Source organism: Peromyscus californicus, unplaced genomic scaffold (assembly GCF_007827085.1).
Source record: "Peromyscus californicus insignis strain IS unplaced genomic scaffold, ASM782708v3 Scaffold_12__1_contigs__length_115047231, whole genome shotgun sequence".
Classification (NCBI taxonomy): Eukaryota; Metazoa; Chordata; class Mammalia; order Rodentia; family Cricetidae; genus Peromyscus; species Peromyscus californicus.
The window spans coordinates 108,862,034-108,884,674 of record NW_026294413.1 but is presented as its reverse complement, the minus strand read 5'-3'; the positions used below and the strand labels follow the sequence as shown (position 1 = coordinate 108,884,674).

The window sequence follows — 22,641 nt, the reverse complement described above, 5'->3', positions numbered from 1 at the left end:
TGTGATTTCCTCCACCCTCACCAATCAACTTGTTATTTTTAAGACATTTAAACTGTTTTTAACAGTTGCTTCATTTCTGATCTAGAAACCTTGGCTTTTATATGAATTTAATGATATTTGTGCCATATCAAGAACCAGTTATTTGGAAAGAGTTTAGTTTCCTGGATATGCTATTGAGTCCCATAGAAATACAATGCGGATTTAAGCTTGCTAACTGCTGGAGTGCCCAGACTCGGGACACAGCATTACTCTTTTGTCAATATTCAAACTCATAATCGCTGTCTATTGCTTGGCTTCTGAAGACAGAAATGGCTGCAGGTGGATAAGAATAGGTAACTGACAGTCTCAGCAAACATGTGAACTCCTTTCCAAGGTACATGCAACTGATCCCTGAATCTCCTAGCAGTATAGCTCAAGAAATGACCATTGCTGTTACTGACCCAATACCAATATACACCCTTAAAAAGCATTTCTTATTACTCTAGGTTGGGCTTGTCATGGCCCCCACTCTTTTTTCTTAGTTTGGCAGGAGAATTCAAAACACTAATTCCTTTCTTTGAAAAACTGTGATCCCAGGTGCAATTACACATGCTTCAGGAATACCTGATTCAAGGTCTCTCTTCTTTACCACACTAGTATTGGTACAAGGTCCGTTTTTATTAACAATCTTTACTAATAATCTCAATACATGGTACCTAGTAGATGCTCAATAAACAGTTGTGGAAGAAATTAATAAATTTATCTAATTTATTGACCATTAAATCTCACTACACAAGGCCAGTACATTTTTCTACACTTGAACGTATTGTACAGGAGTTTTCCTAGGTCGAGAATAACTACAAGTAAGTATGTATCCACATTTATCCAGGCATTGTGGCACACTATTATAGTCTCAGCAGTAGGAGAACTGAGGCAGGAGGAGTGAACACAAGTCCAAGACCAGCCTGAGCTACACTGTGAAACCCTGTCTCATAACCAAAACAAAAGAAAGAAACGTAAACTTTGAGGAACTGAGACAAAAATCACACTGCATAAGTCCCTTTATCCTTGGCAAAAGGACTATTAAATTTTATGCCATTTTTGTCTCTTTATACATAGGAAACTGAAACTTGGCAGGGTCCCATGGCCAGCCAGTAAGAGCAGGCTGTTACTCCAGAGCCAGCTAATAATTCATTGTGAATAGCTAATTTCCTAATACTACTGCTGATCTGTACTAAAAGGTTGGTGCTGTTTACAATCAAAGATTAGCCAGGATAAACTGTAAGTCACATCAAGTCTCAGAGATGATTTACTGTGAATTTACACAGCAATACAAAAGTAAGCAGAGCTTTCCTGAGCTCCTCAAATAGTTGGGAATATTCCCCTTCTGCACCAAAGTCACGAGACCAGGCATCCACTAATAAGCTAAAGGGACACATACAGAAAAGGGTTTGGGTTTGCGGTTTTGGGTTTTTGAGACAGAGTTTCTCTGTGTAGCCTTAGCTGTCCTGGAACATGGTATGTAGACCAGGCTGGCCTCAAGCTCACAGAGATTCACCTGCCTCTGCCTCTTGAGTGCTGGGATTAAAGGTGTGTGGCACCACCACTCAACCAGAAGGTGATTTATTTTTTTTGGGGGGGGGGCGCAGGATTCGAGACAAGGTTTCTCAGTGTAGCTTTGGAGCCTCTCCTGGACCTTCCTCTGTAGACCAGGCTGGCCTTGAATTCACAGAGATCAGCCTGCCTCTGCCTCCCTAGTGCTGGAATTAAAGGTGTATGCCACCACTGCCCAGCCAGAGGGTGATTTTTAAAGTCTTATTTTCACAAGGAATGTTAAAAGCATCAATTAAGAGGTTTCGGTTCTAAAGCTGAACAACGACAAATCAATTGGTGAAGCTCTCTGGGAACAGTTTGGTACTAAAAAGTGCTACATGACCATCACAAGCCAATTTAGCTCAAAGAGAGAAGAAACAGAACCCTGCATAGACTCACAAACACAAGGCAGATTATTCAGTCATGAAACACAGTGCTTGAGTACACAGAGGCCTGAACAGAAGAACCTTAGCATCCACTCCATCTTTATTTTGCAAAATTCTGATTAGTCACAGCATGACAATAGTGTACTGTATTAGTTACCTTTCTACTGCTGTGATAACACTCCATAACCAGAACAAGGCAACACATAGAAGAGTTTATTTGGCCTTACAGTTCCAGAAGGATAAGAGTCCATCACTGCAGGGAAAAATAGCAGGAACAGCTGAGACCTCACATCTCCAACAGCAAGCAGGAAAAAGAGAGAGTCAACTTGAAATGGTGTGATTCTTTAAACTCAAATCCTGCCTCCATTGACACACTCCCCCCAGCAAAGCCATGACTCCCAAACCTCCCCAAACAACACCAACAACTGAAGACCAAGGATTCAAATGCCCAAGATTATGGGGGACATTTCATTCAAACTACCACATGTACATACTGTTGTCGCATAAAGCAACCTAGGCAATGTATAGAATCAAGAATGAGAATACTCCTGTTCCATAGGTGTTACCCTTCAACCTACCCCATCCTACAGCAATCACATAATAGCACCCAGCCCAGAGTGAGAAGACAGAAAATGTTGGACAGGTTAGGGAGAGATGACTCAATGGGTGAGAGTAGCTGCTGAACAAGTGGGAGGAGCTTGACTCTCCAGTATCCAAGGAAAAAGACAGGTGTGGCCATGTGTACCTGAATCTCAGGGGTGTGTGTGTGGGGAGGTGGACAAGATTGCTGATGCCTCAGTGAGAGACCCTGTCTCAAAGGAATAAAGTAGAGAGTGATAGCACATGCCACTTGACATCCTCCTCTGGCCTCCATGCACACACGTGAACACACACACACATACACACACACACACACACATACACAACATAAAACACACACATTGGACAGATGATTGTGAATGTGAAAAAAAATCAACAATGAACAAGAACAAGTCAACCTATTAAGAATCAAACAGATCTGAGTTTGGTACCTAACTCTGCCATTAGCTAGTTCTTCTAAGTCTTTTTCTCATTTGGAAGACAGAACAGAAGCTGCGCCACAGGCAGGATTGTGCGAGAATGAATGAGATAAAGCACACAAAGGCCTTTCAACTTCAATCCTCAAACACAGTGTTCACCATTAAAGCAGGACTGGGATACGAAGAGTTCCACCTTCCAGAGAGAGATACAGACTGGAGCTCCAAAAACCATGGCTGTAATCAAAGCTTAGCAGCCTAATAAGTAGTCGTGACCCCTTTGGCAAATCATGTAATTGTCCTCAGCCTTGACTTTCCCACTGTGAAGTGTGGTAAAAGGAACAATTCCAAAGCACCATGAGAATTTAAATGAGTAACTCTTGACTAAGTAGCACACAGAAGAATTGGTCATAAATGATATTTGCATTAATATGACCACTTAATTTTTAAACTAATAAAAGGCCATGTCTTTCATAAAATCATAGCCCTTTAAAAGCAATAGAACACAGACCTTGGAGCCAAACTCTCTGGGTCTAAATCTTCACTGTGCACCTTTCAAAGTTATTTTAAGTAATTCATCCTTAAGTAATGGGAGAACACTAGTATCTATCCAGGTGGGTTGCTGGAAGATTGAGTAATCCAGTGCACATAAAACACAAATAGATGTCCTCTTGGTTCTAGCTGATCTCCTCATCACTGTGCCTAGACACCACTCTCATCCTCCTTACTGAAGTCGTCTTGACTGGGTCTAACCAACTCCCCACAGTCACTTACCTCTGACACTTGGAACACAGCAGGGGCTGGAGGAAAATGTAACAGATGCTCGCTTGCAGAAGATTGCTTTGGTCCTCAGCACCCATATACAGCACTGTAACTCCAGTTCTAGGGCATCATCTGCCCTCTTTTGCCTTCCACAGGCACCAGACATACACACAGTGCACTTGTATATAGGCAAAACACTTATGCACATAAAATTTTTTTAGTTGTTTAAATTTTTCTTTTTAAACTAACAGCAGTAGCATCAATAAAAAAATTAACTTATTTTAACTATGATAGTAACTGGTTTTTTCTGTCCCTTTCTGTTTCTGTGGACCTCTTTCCTATAAAGAGCTGTGGCTAAGATGACCATGTATGCCTCCACCATCATTCCTCTCCCTCCTCCCTCCCTTACTCCCCCCGTCACACACACACACTCACTGAGGGATAGATGTGGTGCTCTGAGCTCCCAGATAACAGAAAGGAGAGGCATTTGGGATGGATAGGTTTTTTCAAGAATGTGCTTGGCCAGTGAAGTAGTTGGTACTCCATAATCCTTAGCTTTTGAGCTACAAGGTGATCATCAAATAGTTTAACAGTGTAAGAACCTCTCTCCCAAAGTATAAGGTTAGTGACTGTCGTAGATAGCTTTAACTACCAACTTGACTCACCTAGAGTCATCTGAGAAGGGTCTCCACTTATGGATTTCCCAGACCGTATAAGGGTGGTTCTTCATTGTTAATTGATGTAGGAGGGTCCACCCCACTGTGGGCAGCACCATTCGCTAGGCATGTGGTCCTGGGCTGCCCAAGAAAGCTAACTGAGCATGGACCAACAAGCAAGCCAGCAAGCAGTGGTCATCATTTTTGCTTCAGGTTCTTGTTTGAGTTCCTGCCCTGACTTCCCTGAATCATGGGCTGTGACCTGGAAGTGTAAGCCAAATAAATCCCTTTCTCTATTAAGTTGCTTTTGGTCAGAAGGTTTTATCACTGCAACAGAAATCAAATTAGAACAGTGACTCAGATCCAAAGCCCCAGACTGCTGAGAATCCGGCTGTGATTACAAACTTTCTGACTTCGTGTTTCTTCTCTCTAATAAAGATTAACAAACTCAATGATTTGACCCTGAAGATTTTTCTTAAGAGATTTGGAACAGGAAAGCCCCATTTCCAAGTCCTAGATTTCTGTGGAGACTAGAGCTCCCTCAGAAGGCTTCAGCCTCTTCACTAGGGGATTTGTCAATGGAGATTCCTAAGTCTTGGGGATTAATGGAATCTGTCAAAGCACACTTAATGTCAGGAATGGGGAGATTGGCCTCCTATTACAGAAAACTCCGCAACTGGTCTCCCCTCACTTAATGCACCTCTGCAGAGTGTAGAATAAAAAAATCTTTGCCTTCTTGCAGTTCTTGTGAGATTCAAAAAGTCTTTTACCATCTCTTAAAAAAGTGATAGGCGCCGGGCGGTGGTGGCGCACGCCTTTAATCCCAGCACTCGGGAGGCAGAGCCAGGTGGATCTTTGTGAGTTCGAGGCCAGCCTGGTCTACAGAGCAAGATCCAGGAAAGGCGCAAAGCTACACAGAGAAACCCTGTCTCGAAAAACAAAAAACAAAAAAAAAAAACAAAAAAAAAAAAAAAAAAAAAAAAGTGATAGGCAGTCCATCGAACCTTGATAATATTAGGGTCAGTATTTCATATTAAATGATAGGAGAAGCTTAGTTTGGCAGAACAGACAGTAGCTTCAGCTAGCCCCTCTTTGCTCTTTCTCCTTTACAAACCGAAGCAAAGGTTCTACCCTCCACTGAAAGGCCATCTTGCTGGTTTCCCTTTTTTCTGGTTCACAGACTCACTCTGGAATTCCTGGAGGAGGAATTCACATAATGAAGCCACTCACACTGAGGATTAAACAATTTCAGATCTTGGGATACATGTCAGCAAGAGAAAAAAGAAAGAACGAACAAAAGAAAGAAAGAAAGAGAGAGAAAGAAAGAAAAAAGAGGAAGAAAGTACAGAAAACCATCACTGGACAAGGCAGATAACAAAACCACTGGACTGAAATATTGGCAGTATGTGCTAATAAGTGGAAATGGAGCAACTGGTTATGTTTATCAGCATGCAGTGAAGACAGAAACGGGTTCATTCCCCCTGTGTCTCAAATAAGGTCCTCTGAGTACTCCTCTCTATGTATGTCCCCAAGTAATCCAAAACCAGCAATCTTATTATATTAAATCTACATAAAACATAAAACACTTTGCTAACAACAACTTATGAGGGCAACAAAACAACCCTTCAAAGTAATGGAATCTGACCACTTAGTCAAAACAAAGCCAGGATGTGCCAGCTTAAGAAACCTGGCTTTGGTTCACTGAACAGATACTCAAATGCACTGCACATAAACATCCAAATCGTGTGTCTTTAGGTACAGAGTGCGACTCAGCATCCACTCATCAACCATAGACAATAGACAAATAGACCATCTTGGTTGCAATTTCTTTAGGGTTAGCAATGTCTCCTCTAAAGACTTCTTGGAGACAACTCAGATCCCGAGCAGGAGAGATCTGAAGTGTTGAAGTACTTCCCGAATGGCCTTTCTCTCTTCACTGGGGATAGATAATACAAGCACAGGTAACTATGCATCAAGATAATGAAACAGTAAATGTCGCAAATTCATCTTCCATTGCACAGTCTCTGTTAGAGAAACTAGGAATAGAATCTGCAAAAACTAGATCCTTGTCTGCACCCTCCAAAGAAAGGCACTACCCATTTTTGAGCCACATAATTCTCCTGACCAGAAAATGGCTTTTGGCATATACAGATATATAAATCATTCCACATTCAGTTTAGCGTCATTTCTGATTGGACTATTCTAATAAATGCTATTAATAACTGCGTTAATATTTGTAAATCTGGTTTAGCCAAGGTCCTTGGTTCCAAAGCCTTTGGCAGATAGTTCTAGAAAGTATTCAAGGTATATTATTTTCATTTTATTAAAGTTAATGTTTTAAGCCTTCTATTTATGAGAAGCTGTATTAACTTATTGTTCACTGTGAATGTGTTGTTCTTTCCATGTTAACCTTATTTGGTACAAAAACACATACTTTGGTTTGAATGAACTAACTATTTTAAAATTAAATATTAAACAATATAGGAAGCACATAGATGAAATCCAAATCATTTAGGTAATACCAAATTGTTCAAAAAATTTGAACTGATTAAAATAGTTATCCACACACCAAAAAGCTCATTTTCCTAAAGTCCATGATCAGCTATTGCAGTCAAGCCAGGTGTTAACTATCTATACTCCAGTTTCCTCATCAGTAACACAGGATTGTTGTAAGTAGGAAGGTTGTATGGTTAACAGTGTCTGTGGGGTCATGGCGGAGGGCCTGGTACGTGGGAAGCACTCAGGGGATGTGAGGAAGCACCGGTACCGATCCCCTCTGACCTCTTGTGTCTGCGGGGTGATCTAAATTCGTCATCTCTGAGAACTTCCCACCTCCTGGCTTCAATCTGGGTTTGGCCACAAGGGAGCCTCGACTGGAAACAGGAGACTGGAAAAACAATGGTGTAAAATATTTGACCTATGTCTCCTTTTGTAAGGTAGCCTCCAACACAGCTTATGCCTGAAGCCAGAAAAAGACAAAGACTTCCAAGTTAACGTGTTCTTCCTCTGGCACGGGTACCCGTCTTCCAGTCACTCAGTTACAGGAAGTCGCACTTCAGCTCAGCTACCCCTCAGTGCACTCGCTCTCGGCTGGAAAGCTGTTTGTTATTTTATATAAATGGAATCTTTGCCAGTGCTGAATGGACAGGTGTGCCAGTGTGAACGCTGTGTGTGAAAGCCCCTGCTATCACCACTCAGTGTCGCGATCTCATGCTGTGTTTACTTTGTCTAATAGAATTTGTTCTTTATTTACAATGAAGTGTAATTTATCTCTGAACATTATTACTTGATAAATTACCATAAAACATATCCATAAAGATAAAATTTTACAATATTGGGACTATACTATACATTCATTCATTCTCTCATGCATTCACTCTCTCAGTCAATAAATCTTAGCAGTGTTTTTCTGCCCAAGACCCAAGAAATCTTCTTTGGAAAAATGGGGGAGTGAGGGTGGTGAATGAATATATTTTAAAATTTTGAAAGGTGCTTAGGAAATAAAAGTCAAGGCATAGTGTAGACGAATTTCTAAACAGTCTTATTAAATAAGAAACACAGAGCCAAATACAGGGGTGCAAGCTGTAGAGATCAGGGCAATAGCCTCCTGATCTAACCTTAGCTCACCACATTGTGTGTAGCTTCCCAAGACAGCCTCTTCCTGTCTAACCTGTGCCTTTATTGCCTTCCTCTTCTGCCTTTTCATTGGCTCTGAGCCCAGCCACATCACTTCCTCATCACTCCCTGTCTATACAGACCTCCAGGTCTCTATGGTTGGTACTGGGATTAAAGGCATGTGTCACCACGCTTGGCTGTGTCCTTGACCACACAGAGACTCTACCTGCCATGTGATTGGATTAAGGGCCCATGCTACCACCGCCTGACTTCTGCTTATGGCTGACTATGACCTCTGATCTCCAGGCAAACTTTATTTATTAACATACAAATAAAATATCACATTTCAGCACAAATAAAATATCACCACAGTATAGAGATAAGGGGTGCATTTAGGGGAGGTAACCATTAGTGAGGACATGTTGAGGTGGTAAGTAAACCATGAGCCTGGGAGGGATAAGGAAGAGACTGTACAGGGGAATGCTAAAGAGAAAGGCCCTCCTGAAAGAGGGGCCTGGCCCATGTGCACAGGTTTCTGTCCTCCTGCTTCTGATTCAGTTTACCAGAAACATCTCCTCTTACACCGATTTATTCTTTTGAAAATAATCACTGTCCAGTGCCTTGTGCATCAGAGAGAAAACACTGCCCACAAAATGTGTAGATTTTAATTGGGGTAAACAACTGAAGCAAGGAAATATACACCAGGTCTTAAACGGGAAATTGAGAAGATGAGAACATTGAAAGTGGAGAAGATGAATAGAGAGTTGGCTTGGGAAACGCTGTCCATATGTGCTTAGCAATGCCACACCTGAGAACACTGGAGTTTCAGTCGAGATTTTAAGGGCAAAAGGAAGCAAACCTCATGGTTCTATGCAAAGGGACTGTCCCAGTGAAATTTCTGAGTTGTGAGTGTTCTGGGTGGGTTAGAATAACAGCTAGGAAGGCTGTGCATTGCATGGAGACGTGGAAGGATAGGTCAGGAATACAATTCACATCAGAAGAGCAACCAGCTCAGGGTTCCTTAGGACCCTCCGTGTGGTCTTTGGTATTTGTTCTCAGTGAGGAGCTATCGCTGGCAGGTTTTGAGCAGAGAATGTATGCCCAGCCTTGGATTCACACTAAGAATAATTATTCTACCCACTATGCTGGGAATAGACACACATCATAAATAATGTTGTACAGCAATTATTTTAAATGGTTGCAGATTGTTTTCCTCGCCATAAGACCCACAGCTAGTTTCCAAGTTTGGGGAATTATTGCAGTAGTACCTTGCTCAAAATCTCTATTGTTCCACTTGCATAGAGATGTGTCAACCAAGGTAGGTGCATAGCCACAACAGCTCAGTTCACAGCTGTATGCTGTTTGTACTGTCACTGTTGTTTACTGGTGATTACTGAAGATTCCATTCCCTACTCAGTCACCTTTTTCCTGGAATAGTGATAAACATTGTTTACAGTAACTCATTAATCCTCCAACTATCCCATGAGAAGATGCTCTTATTTCTACCTACAGGGGTAACTGAGGCCATAGGACGTATAGCAAATTGCTTATGAACATGAAAGTATAAGATTAAGGATTCAAATCTGGATCTGTCCAGTGCCAGAGCTGAGCTTTTAACTTACACAGGAGATAAATTATGCAGTACCTCCTGGACAGTGTACTCATGGAAGACAAAATGTCAGATCGGGTCCCAGAAGCATGGTATTTAGTCTGGTGACACAGATCCTTGAATTCAGTACGGAAGTTAATTCCTCCACAGAAAAGCACTCCACTAGCTTAAATTAAGCAGAATCTCAAATCTTTGGGAAAATGTTTCAATACATCCTCTTTACATTTATTTATTTATTATGTGTGTGCATGTGGTGTGTGTGTGTGTGTATATATATGTGTGTGTATGTGTGTGTGTGTGTGTGTGTGTGTGTGTGTGTGTGTGTGTGTGTATACACCCTACAGTGCACCCATGAAAGTCAAAGAACAGCTCACTACAGTCAGCTCTCTCCTTCCACCGTGTGGGGTCTGGGGGTCAAACTCAGGTCATCAGTCTTGATAGAAGATGCCTTTCTTTATTGAGTTATCTCACTGGCCCTTGAGAATCTTTTTAATACATTTGCTTTAAGTAGAAAGCTCTTCTTAAAGTAGATGTTAGAAGCATCATAGTGCAGTCAAGCACACAGACCCTGGAAACAGATGGCCAGGCTTAGAATCCTCTATCAATTAACTCAGGCTTCAGGCAATTTGTTTAACATCCTGGCACATCAGTTTCCTCAATTACAAAATGAGAACAGGATTAACATGTGTTTCACACTGCTTTTTTTAAAATCAGGATTGAGTTAATCCAAATGAATCTGGAATAATACTTAGTGCATAATAAGTGCTCAGTAAATATTAGTTTGACATATTTTTCTCCATTATCCAATTAAAAGGTCTCACAGAAACCTTTAGTTATGTATTTATTAATTCTTTGAGAATTTTATAAAACTTGAGTTATAGAACAAGAAGTCAAATGGGTACTGACCTATAAGCTTTACCCCTACTGACTAGATTTCATGGCTACTATGCACAGTACTGGAGGAGAAAAGTAGCTATCAATCTTACCCAGTAACGAATCCTTCAAAGTACAACAATGACTGGCCTGGCAAGACATGACCCACTGGTGCATTAGCAGCATGGATGTCATGGGAGGGCCCAAATACTTTCTAATTGGATTTAAAACCTGCTCCACAAGATGAAATCTATACCATTATTGAGCAAGAACCTATGGCTAGACAGATCATAGACCCTAAGAGAAAACCTAGTACTGTTATTATGCTAAATGGACAGAATCCTATTCTTTTTCCCATACCCTACTGATGTTTTAACAAGTCTGTCTCTAATTGTAATGAATATAAATAATGAAAAGCACTGTTCTGTACTTGGAGCTATATGATAACTATGGGCCCTAATAAATATATAACAGTGAAGGGCACAGTCCTACATGTTTTTGTATCCAATAAGAGCTTCCTTAAGACTTTTGCACATTACCCAAACCATACTATTTGAATACATGAATGGAATCAGACACCTCATATTCATTCCTTGGAAGATGTAACATCATTAAAATGCCAATTTCCCCCCAACTAATCTTTGGATTAAAAACATTTCCAACTATGTAGGTGGCATAATGGCCCTCCAAAGATGCCCCATCCTCATCCTGAGAACTTGTAGCTGTATCATATGGCATGGCAAGAGAAGATTAACATTGCAGATAGAACTAAGATTGCTGAGAGTGCTTTAAAATAGTGAGACCCTGAATGATTTGAGTAAGCCCAGTGTAACCATGAGGCCTGTAAAGGGAAAAGGGAGGCAGAGAAGTCATTGTCAGAGTGATGTGATGTTGGGAAAAAGACTGTCCATTGCTGTTTGAACACAGAAGACCATGAGCAGTGGAAATGGGTAGCCTTAATCAACAGGGAGAAGTAAGATCGTGGATTCTCCCTAGAGCCTACCAAAAGGCCTGCAGCCTTGCCAACACTGTTCCTTTACCCTGGTGGCCCTTATTTTAGACTTTTTGATCTATAAATACATAAGTGTAAATCCATACTGCCTGAATAATGAAGAATGAACTAAGGTGCCAGATTGGACATGGACAGAAAGTTGAGACTGGACACACTCGGTTCATACCCACTCGCTAGGTATGAATTGTATTACTAATGCTAAAGCAGCTGTAGATGATGTATTTGTATGCTTGCACTTTAAACCTCCCCAGTTTTCCAGAAAGGACTTCAGACAGCTCATGAGCATACAAACAACTCCAAATGAAAATGATTAGATATGAGAAGGACAGAAGGAAGAAGTGCCGGGGTAGAAAACAGGAACAGGGAGTACCCCAGGCCCTAGAAGCCCTGTGAAATGGATCACATGTTGACCCTAAGTATTGTTGAGCTAACATTGTAGCCAGTGAGCAACAGCCACTGGATCAAAAGAATAGCTGTTCCAAAGATTTAGCCAATCTTAGTTGTGAGACTTCTCCAAAAGGTCACACCTAGATACAAACTCTAGGTACAAATAGTATCACTTAGAGTATGTCTTCCCCAGGGCAGGCCATGAAAAGCCAGCAGGTATACCTGAGTGCAGGGCAATTCAAGCAAAATATACCATGCCCCAAGGGAGAAAAGAAAGAGCAACTTTTTCTATTGGTGTTTCACATTTGCTGCTTTCCTTTCGAGGTCAACTTTATTACTTTTGGTAAGTAAACATGGTGTACTTAAGTAATAACATCAATATAGTAGGTCTAAGATTTGGGACTATTGGGTCAAAACAGCCTAGGGTAAGGAATCCCACCGGCCCCTACACCCTGCAAAGAGGATGCAAGAAATACGCCCCCATTAGAAGTTTGGAAACATGTCTCTATTTTCTTTTTTTTTTAATTTTTGAAATTACATTTATTTATTTGTATGTGTGTGCATGTGTACATGTGGTATGTGCACACACACCACAGCAAACCCATGAAGCTCGAGGATAATATGCAGGAGCCAGTTCTTTCCTCCTACCTTGTAGGTCTTGGATATAACTAAAGTCAACAAGCTTGGTAGTGAGTTCATTTACCCCCCCACCCCGAGCCATCTCACTGGGTGTGGAGATCTTTCTCCTAAATAGCAACATTCTCACATCATAAACATGTGGTTGGTAACAGTAAGAGAGCTTCTGCCACCTGCAAACAGAGCAGGTAGTTTTCACAGCTAGATAGACCTCCTTCTGCTATTTTTATGTGTTATACTTCAGTTGCCTGGGACTTCAGTTTCTTTGTCTTTAAAATGGGTATAAAAATACAGTATAGCCAGAGTGTGGTGGTGCATGTCTTTAATCTCAGCACTCTGGGAGGCATAGGCAGGTAGATCTCCGTCAGTTCGAGGCCAGCCTGGTCTACATAGTGAGTTACAGGACAGCCAGGATTACAAAGAGAGACCCTGTCTCAAAACAAAACAAAAATATAACATGATTATTGCAAACACAATTTTAAGCCCATAGTAAGCAAAAGTATAATAGTTAGCACTGCCTTGACCTAATCCAGTTCCAGGCATAAAATGGATAATACTTATTTTTGTTAAACTAACAAATGCATGAGTGAATAAACACTGCCATCCAGGAGTCTTTGACAAGGGCAAATGTCTCCAAATGTTTGAGACCATCACATGCAGCAATGAAGAATGTGGAGTCAGCAGTTAGAATGCCATCGTTTCATGTCGGGTCTCAGACACCCTTCAACCATTCTCCGACTTGTTGTACCAAATGCAAAGAGGGATGCTTTGGGGAACAATAATATATGGACTATAAAGTTCTTGAGTCATTCCTGAGAATGGAAGCAGAGCAGGTTTTCAATAAATAACAATATAGCTGGGTGTCGTGGCACATGCTGTTAATACCAACACTGGGAATGCAGGGTTTGGAAGATGTCTATGAATTCCAGGCCAGTCTGCTCTGCATCAGGGGGTTCCAGGACAGTCAGGACTACAAAGAGAGACACTGTTTCAAAAGACAAAACTAAATAACAATATAATTATTTATCTCATGTGAGTATAAACACAACATCAATAAACTTTCTTTCTCCCTTTCTTTCTTTCTTTCTTTCTTTCTTTCTTTCTTTCTTTCTTTCTTTTTTTCTTTCTTTCTTTCTTTCTTTCTTTCTTTCTTTTACAATATCTCTAGGTCCTAATGCTATGGGATCTTAGAATTTTCCAAAAACAAACAGTATTCACATAAATTAATAGATTTGTTTCTGGAACTCACATATGGTTTTGTGTTCGTTTTGTTTTATTTTGTTCCTGTTTTCTCTCTGTGCAGGATTTTATCGTCACTGTCGTCTTTTCATTCTTGTGGTTGGTTGGTTCATCTGCTTGGGCAAAAGGCCTGTCTGATGTCAAAGTGGCAACCGATCCCAAGGAAGTCTTGTTACTGATGTCAGCTTGCAAGCAGCCCTCCAACAAGTGCATGGCTGTCCACAGCCCTGTCATGTCCAGTTTAAACACATCTGTGGTAAGTAGTTTTTCATCCAGGCTTGACTTCTCAAGTCTTTATTTGATGGTCAGTGATTAAGAAAAAGACCCCAAATCCACTGTGGACATTTCTACCTCCAAAACTAGGCCAATCAAAAAAGAGGGAAATCTCACTGACAGGTAAGATGATATTTCAGCCTTCAAGATTTTCATTGTCAAAATCCACACACTATAATACTGCTGATTACAGTTTTTAATAAAAACCCAGCAGGTATTAGCAGCTGTGGCTTCAATGACAGTCCAGTGAAAATTCTAAGCCAGAGCTGATACGAAACCTAAATGTTAAGGCTAAAGCCTGCCAGAAGTTAAAAAGAATATTTGTTAACTCAGATGTTTCCTGGAAGAGAAACATTTTATCAAAGCCACAGGAGGACTATACCAAATTGACTGGAGAAAAACACACAGACTTAGTAGGGAGCAAGAGGAAATGCACGGCTTGAAAAAGTCCTTAGAATAATTGTGTGTCCTCTTCCTCCTCCAGTTTAGCTGCTTGAGAAAAGATGCACTAAATTAGCTGAACAAAATCAAATATTGTCATCAAGACTATGGGCCTTACAGGAAAGGACGAATACTAACAGTTGGAGAGAGGTTAAATTGTATTCCTAATTTATATGTGTAAGCAGTTGTGCTACTGCCCAGAAGGAAGCTGCATCTGATAAAGACAAGCTAGAGTGTCGGCAAAGAGAAGCATCTACTGAGGAGTGGCAGGCTCAGCCCTGCTCACTAAAAGAACTCTGTCCAGCAAAAGTGAAGAATAATTATCTTGGCTGCAAAGTTAGCCTGTGTCCCTGTGGCTTTCTGAAATTCAGTCAGGGAAGGGGGCTGCAACGTGGGGAAGGGTTACCCCCACTTCTCCTGATTTTTTTTATAAATCTTGCCTTGGTGAAATAGTAGCTGTGGAAATTAATTATGCCCTGGATCTCACAAACATTCTTACGTATTTCTGGCCACACATATGAGTGACAACTTGTGAGTGTACATTAACATACATAGTGATTTCTGTAGCTTGTTTGTAGGCAGTGCTGAAGACATAACTGTGACTCTGATCTCAAAATCTAAGAGAACAAATACAAAATTGCTTGACATGTTTAACAAACCAAGAAAATGCTGTTCGTCAACTGCTAGCTTGATAATCCATGTCCCAGTAAGTTATGACAACCCACATCGCCTTGTCATTCACTCATTTTCTAATAAACTTTAGGCTGGAAGGGAGGACTTAGCGATGAAGAATAATGTGTTCTCCTAAACCTAACAACAATGTAAACATGTGGAAGGAAAGGCCTGCAGGGTTGTCCCTGTGTCCCTGACAGCCAAGGCTCTGGCAGTTCTAACAGAACAGCTCCTTCAGATTGACTAAAAGTAAGGGTTGCAGTGTTCTTTAGACCCTTGTCTAGGACTAGTGTCTGTACGCATTCAGATGTCTTCATTGTAAATAGGAACTGGCTCCAATTTCATGATGAAAAGGATAGTTTCTGGAAAGATACCACGAAACTGCTGAGATCTGAAGAGACGAGAATGGAAGAGTCTAGAGCAGATCCTCAACTCCCGACGTCAGACAAACAAAATATTGTCTCTCTGGGTTGCTGAGTAGTGGGAATTTTACCTGACCTCCCATTTTTCCCCTCCAGTGGAAAAGTTCCTGGACAGACCTCAAGCTATTTGACTAAAACTTCACACTGCAAAGAAAATGAATTGTGTATTATGATCACAGGGGAAAGAATATTAATCAGTCAACACTTTAATTTTTTGAATTAAATGTGTGCTTGCCTTCAAGTCACATTGAGCTAGCTCAAGCAAAACCCAAAAATAATTAGAAAAGGTAGAAGTGTTCCCTAGAATAGAATTCAGGGCTGTAAGCTAGAAGATAGTCAAGAGACTGGGTCTTTCACATTCTCCACCTTTCACCCTTGTGTGTGCATCTGCTGAAAGCCACTGTCTGTTATGGTATCCTCCTGTTCCAAACAGAGGATTGTTTTCTGTGCATATGGGAGAAGGTAGGTACCTTCAGTTTCTAACTGTGTATTTCCTTTCAAAGAAACAGCTTTGGCCAATGGGATGGCTCAGTGGGTACCGGTGCTCACTGCCTGAGCTTGGTGGCCTTACTCTAGAACTCACAAAAAGGAAGGAGAGAACAAGCTCCACATAGTTGTCCTCTGACTTCCACATGCATACCATGGTGTGTGTATCACACACACACACACACAGACACACACACACACACACACACACACACAGAAATAATAATCAAATTTTTTTAAAGGGGCGAGGGGAACTTAGACTGAATGCACCTCACTCAGATCCAGTTACAAATGTCTGAGAGCATCCCATTGGCCCTTCTGGAGTCAGGTTTCCACCCCAGTCTCATTAATTGTACCTATAGGCTTTAGAAATTGTGTCATCAAAATATGGCTCACAAAACCCACCATGCTGGGCAAATACAAGTTCTCAAGAAGGAACCATACACACACTGTGGTCTGTGATTTCTGAAAGGAAAATGGTCAAGAAACAATAAATACTTTCTCCTGTGGTAACAAAATGATTTTCTTTGCCATTTTTAACTTCACAGTAGCCCTAAAATAAAGTGAGGTATCTAGACATTACAGATGCAGGAAGATCCTATTAAGGATCCTGGGAAAGGTTTCTGGATCTAACTACACTAAAGGTAGAACTGAAGCCAAACTCTCCTAATACTGTTACTACTCAAAAGAACAGAAGGCACAGTACTGGAGTGGTCTTCCAGAGAGTCCCGGGCAACCGTCTGGTGGAGCCTTTATGAACAACAAACCAGCTCAGACCTCCATGCCACCATCTGAAAACTGTAGACAATTATGCAGCAGACTTTGAGACTGCTGAGAGAAGATAAACCATGGGAAAAACACTGAGTATGCGGCCCAAACTGTGGAAAATGCTTTTTAAGGACCACCTCACTCAGGGTACTCATTTCTTCTGTAGAAAAAAAGAATAGTAGAGGAAGAGCCTGTAATATCTCAGTTTTTACCCAATCTTTACTAAACATAGCTATGCTGTGTCCATAATTTCTACTTCTGCTTTTCCAACTTTACTACAGGCAAATTGACCATCATCATAATGAATATCCACATTTTATCTCTCAATTCTTTTCCATGTACAGTTTTATACCCTCTTTCTGATGTCCCCACATCTGACCTTGAATCAAAGTTCTCTCCTCATTTCAAGTGGAATAAATGGCAGGATTCAAAGACTAATGTGTCCCTAAATGTGCCAGCCGATGGGAATTTGGGGCACCTCCATGATGACTGTGACAGGAAACCAGTGTTCCTTGTACACCCCAGGGGGATGCTCTGCCTTCTTAAGATTAAGTTGGGCCATTTTTAAAAACTGAGTAGTCATAAGAAAATAAGAAATGATGAAGACAAGCAGACAGATAAAATCACATCCCTGAACAGAGCCATCCCTTCATATCAGATTTTTTTCATATTTTTATTCATATATTGACATATACTTACAAAGGTAGAATTAAACCAAGATCTCTCTTTGAATGGAAAATACCCTAGTCACTCTAAATGCCCTATGTATAAATTTTGTTAGTGGTTACCTAATTCATTTTGATTAAGCAACTATTACACATTATTTACTTATGTTTCATATCTTCCTTGGCAAGTAGCCTAAGGCTCTATACTAATGTTAAGAGAAAAAAGAATTTGCAATAGAAAACTAAGAGAAGGGAAAGAAGGATGCTGAGGGGCAAGGCTGAGAAACTTGAGTCTACCAAGGGAGGTATAGAGAAAAGGGGTCTTGATCAGTTTTCAATTAGATCAAGTAAGAGCCTACTTTGTTATCATTTCTCAAGAATATGTTTTCACATACTTGATGGTGACAGTTAACTGAGTGCAATGTGTGAACTACTATAAAACATGATTCAAACCTTGATTTGCCATCTAGTGTTTACTAATGTGTCTAACTTTATGCACATCCACTTGAATACTCTCAACTATCCCTCAAGTCAGAAATATTATCTTCATTCCACTGACATTCAGCCTGCTATCAGGTACTTTTGTGATACCCTTGACCCATGCCCTTAAGACCCCACATGCTGAGGACATCAGCATCTCTCTCTCTCTCTCTCTCTCTCTCTCTCTCTCTCTCTCTCTCTCTCTCTCTCTCTCTCTCTCACACACACACACACACACACACACACACACGCACACGCACACGCACACGCACACGCACACGCACACGCACGCACACACACACACACACACACACACAGGACACCCCAGAATAACCAGGAAGTCATTTAAACTGGACAATGTCATCCTGGAGTAGTGACCAAACATACTATAATGTTGTCACCCATTTGCATCATGCTGTTGGTGCCTTTCCCCAAGAGGGTTTTTGAAATAGAGTGTCTCTTACCTAGTCAACCAGTGAACAATCGATCTACTAGGGGACTCTTATCTAAGCCCCTTGCTTCCAGCCACCAGCTGGCCCTGGAGAAGCACAAGCCCTCTGACTTACCAGCAGCTTTCACAAGAAGAAGGAATTTCCATAGGAAAACCTCACACCTATTTCTTAAAAAACATTTCACTCCTCTCTGTATCCTGCACTCCATTCAGAATCTGGTTTTAGGATTCACTTCTTGCTGGAGACCTGGCAGTGGAGTTTAGTCTGCAAAGAAGATGTGTGGAGTCAGCAGGGGGGATGGAGGAGACAGACATGATCTGAGGGTGAATCCAGATAGCTACCCACAGGATTTACTGAAAAAAAAAAAAAAAAGGCTACACCTTTTGACACTCAAGTTTAGTCACAAGCAAGATTCAAAGCAGGCTTAATGATTCGGGGACAAAAGTGGACACTAACTTCATTACAGCATTTTTCCTGAGACAAAGCCATAAGTTCAGCAAGTATCTAAATGCTTGCTGTTCTCAAATGTTCATTAACTCTACCAGGAGCCCTCTTACATCAATATAAGGACCACAAGTTCCTTCTGCCAGAGATAAGGAGAATGACTACTTTTAGCAAGCGAACTTTCCTGAAGCCCCCGAGGGAATGGAGGCCCTTATCCAAGTGCCTGACCTTGAGAAAAGGACTTCCTCAGGAACCAGACCCTCCACTACAATTTAAGAACAATTTTTATTCCTCAAGGAATTAGTAATGATACATTTTTCAAGGGCAGCCCAGCCCCTGGGCTAGAGAGTTCAGGGTAGAGGACAAGGTATGTGAGCCATACCCTGCAACATGTAGGGACTGAGGGATGCTGGGAGAACCTGGCAGCCAGGTCCATCTTTGATATGTCTGTCCAGTCTTTTTGCTAAAAATGAATGATAAGGGATGATGACGAAATCATCTATGTCTACTCCCTATTGACATTGTGGTGTCATTGGGTACCAAACAGCTGGAATGTTGGCTGAGTCCAGGAAGGGCAGCTGTTTCACTTGTTGTCCAAGTTCTGTGGGACCTTCTGGGGCTAGGGACATGCAGGCATCACTGGGTGCAGTTTGCAGTCTTTAATTGGTTGAAAATCTGCAGGAACAGATGTATATTAGGATCAGAAAACAAAGTTAAAAGATTTTTTTTCCTTAGGTGTACATTTGAAACTTCCAGGTCCACGGTCCTGGTAACTGGGGGAGGGAAGTCCCAAGACCAGAGGAAGGAGAAAGTCCCACCCCCTCAGGACTGTTTTTCCTGCAGATGGAAAAACAGGCTGTTGATTGACAGTACTTATCTGGAGTCCCTCTGGTTTGTGAGAAGTGGATTGCCATTGTTTGTAATCTATAGTGTGATCTTGACCCAGATTGTTTTCCTTGTGAAACTTCATTTCCACATTTTCAATATAGATATGTAATGTATAATAACACAAGCCTCTTAGACTGGGGAACTCAATATATAAAAACCCTTCATGTAGCGCCTGGTATATATAAAGTGTTCAGGAATCCAAAATCAAATAGTGGTTCTGAGTGAAAAATTTAAATAGACTTCGAAATTAAAGTGCAGGCTCCCCCATGGCACTGTGAGGAAGTGCTGTGAATGGGCTTTTCTGGGGTTTCTGTCCAGTCTTTTAACCTCATGCTCTGATTCTCCTCCAGGTCTTTGGGTTTTTGAACTTCATCCTCTGGGCTGGCAACATTTGGTTTGTTTTCAAGGAGACCGGCTGGCATTCCTCAGGACAGAGATACCTCTCCGACCCCATGGAGAAGCACTCTAGCAGCTACAATCAAGGCGGGTACAACCAAGACAGTTATGGGTCAAGTGGTGGTTATAGCCAGCAGGCAAGTCTGGGGCCATCTTCCGATGAGTTTGGCCAACAGCCCAGTGGCCCCACTTCCTTTAACAATCAGATATAACCCAGTATCACCCAAATTCTTCTGGCTATAGCCTCACCACCTTCCATTTCAGTAGCATAAGAATTTTTTAAGAGTTTCAATCAATTATTAATGCAGAGAATGTTGAATGTAAATCAGAGATCTGTAGTCCTCATTAAGGCAGAAAGGCCTGGGTGGTGATAAATGGTACTTAGAGATGAGATGTCCTGAGGAGGAGATACATTATTCATTATAGATGGGTAATTAGAAAGTACCTTGTTATATACACAGATAAACTTATGGTCATTTTGTATGTGTGTTAAAATAGTGGAAGCATTTTGTAGCTTAAAGTTTCTAGTACGTAATGTGCATAAAGCAACTTAAATAATATTGAGTTTTCCTATGTGTTTTGATGCAAGAGACATTTTAATGATTTCTAGAAGACTGGTGAATCACAACATGCATGTGTTAATATATTTTAGTTTAGGCCCTTTAGGACTACAAATATGTTTTAGGTAATTATTCTGTACTGTTTTCACTTGATGAAACAATGTTTATGTGATTTAATGCATGAATAAGTATTTTCTCACACCATAAACATGTGAAGATTTTTCAGTTTGCATCATGAGTTTGTAAAGTGGGTGTTTACTGCTTTGTAGACGTTGCAAGTTTGTCTTTCTGACTTTACCCAAGTTCTGAATGCATTAGAGCTGAGGTCTAGGAGCTTTCTCTATTTGTAGATAGTCAGTGTTCTGTATGGTAACTGCACAATATTTATCTGATTTACTTAAGTAAATATTTACATTCTTGTAACTTCCTATGGCGTTTTATGGCTCTTATCCTGTGAGTCATGAGTGATAAGGCACAATGACCCTATGCTTGTAGAGTGGCATTTTCTTAGCATCCAAAGCTACAGCTTTAGGTACCATAGTTTAAGTAGTACTAAGAAAAGTGCTCTATAGTCCCATATGACCAGTCAGACATCTGATTTTGTTTATTTTTAAAGCTAATATGTTGCTCAATTCAATTACTAGAAATCTCAAGTTATAGCTTAACAGAATTAGTTATTTAGGTTTGTGTATAACCCATAAATTAAGAATGGCTTCCCTATGCCACTCTATCCGAGAGATGGTTCTCATGAAAGACTATCCAGAACATATTCATTACCAAGAAAACGCCAATCTTCATTTCTTCATTTTAATTCAGTGGAAACAAGGCCCAACAGGCAGGGCAAGCTAAGCATATGTGTTTCTAGATAGTTGTAACTGACATACAAATTCTTTGTGTGGTCTGTGACATTGGAAGCTAATAGCCTGCGTTTTAAATGCTATCTGTAACCAATTTCTTAAACCCTGTTGGATAAATCTGTATTGTGGTATCTTTTGACCTCAATAAAGTTGTTGCTTACAATCTGGCTAAACAGTGAAGATCCATAACTATGAGCCTGTCAGCTTCAACAGCAAGAGAACAAAGGTTAAATGTAATGCTTCTAGCACTCTTGCCCCTGCCTCCTGCCCCCACCCCACTTTCACTTCCTGGTCCCGTGTTCTTTGTTTAGTTAACCTTTCACCTATTCTGACCTCCCAAGTACTCAACACTGCTCAAGTCCAGGGCGAAACAATGGTGTGGAAAAGCAGAAAGGGGCTCTATTTAAGAAGCCTGCATTCTATTAGGAGAGAACTGTGTTACGTATCCACACCCTTGTTACACCGTGTGTGGTGGAGGGTGGAGGTGTGGGCTTCTGCAAAAGCATCTGTCTCAGCTAGTCAGGGAGAAAACTGAAGGAGCTTCAGACTTGAGCAAGACCCAACTTAGGAGGACAGGGCAGAAGGAAGCATAGCACAGCAGAGTAGAGCCAGGCAGACTTTAGATCTGATAGTAGGAGGCAAGAGGGACAGATAGAGCTGCCATAGCATCGAGACTGAGGGAGGCTTTGCACAAGGGGAGCCTGCCTATGGGTGCAGGGGTAAAAGCTACTTGGAGGTCACAATTAGGACTTCTGTCTTTATCTAAAAGAAACTTAATGAAGGTACTTGAAAGATTTTTCCTGTGTGTGCAGATGGGCAGTGACACTATGAGAGTGTTTTGAAAGTGTTTTGAAAGAATATCAGAAGCTATTACATGGATAATGAGGTGTAAGAGGACCAGAGAGAAAGCTTTCCTGGTACTGAGGAAGTAATGTTTAGACTCTAAAGGTTGACATCATCTGCTTCATGGTGGTTGGGAGGTGCAGCTGACTGTGATAGGCCCATGCCTCCTCTGCCCTGTTTTTCAAGTTAGTAGCTCGATGAGACTTCTTCCTTCAGCCCAGTGCAGGAGGA

The 22,641-nt window shown here is 41.1% G+C and overlaps 1 protein-coding gene across 2 annotated transcripts in view; it reads left to right on the top strand.

Moving 5' to 3' along the window:
- Synpr (synaptoporin) overlaps window positions 1-21,734 on the top strand; it is a 354,853-nt gene extending 333,119 nt beyond the window's left edge. For both annotated transcript variants that reach the window (XM_052734105.1, XM_052734106.1), the window contains 2 exons: window positions 13,828-14,019; window positions 20,105-21,734. In XM_052734105.1, coding sequence (XP_052590065.1) covers window positions 13,828-14,019; window positions 20,105-20,362 — 450 coding nt within the window. In that variant the 3' untranslated portion in view covers window positions 20,363-21,734. The remainder of the gene's footprint in view (window positions 1-13,827; window positions 14,020-20,104) is intronic.
- Window positions 21,735-22,641: the final 907 nt, after the last annotated feature.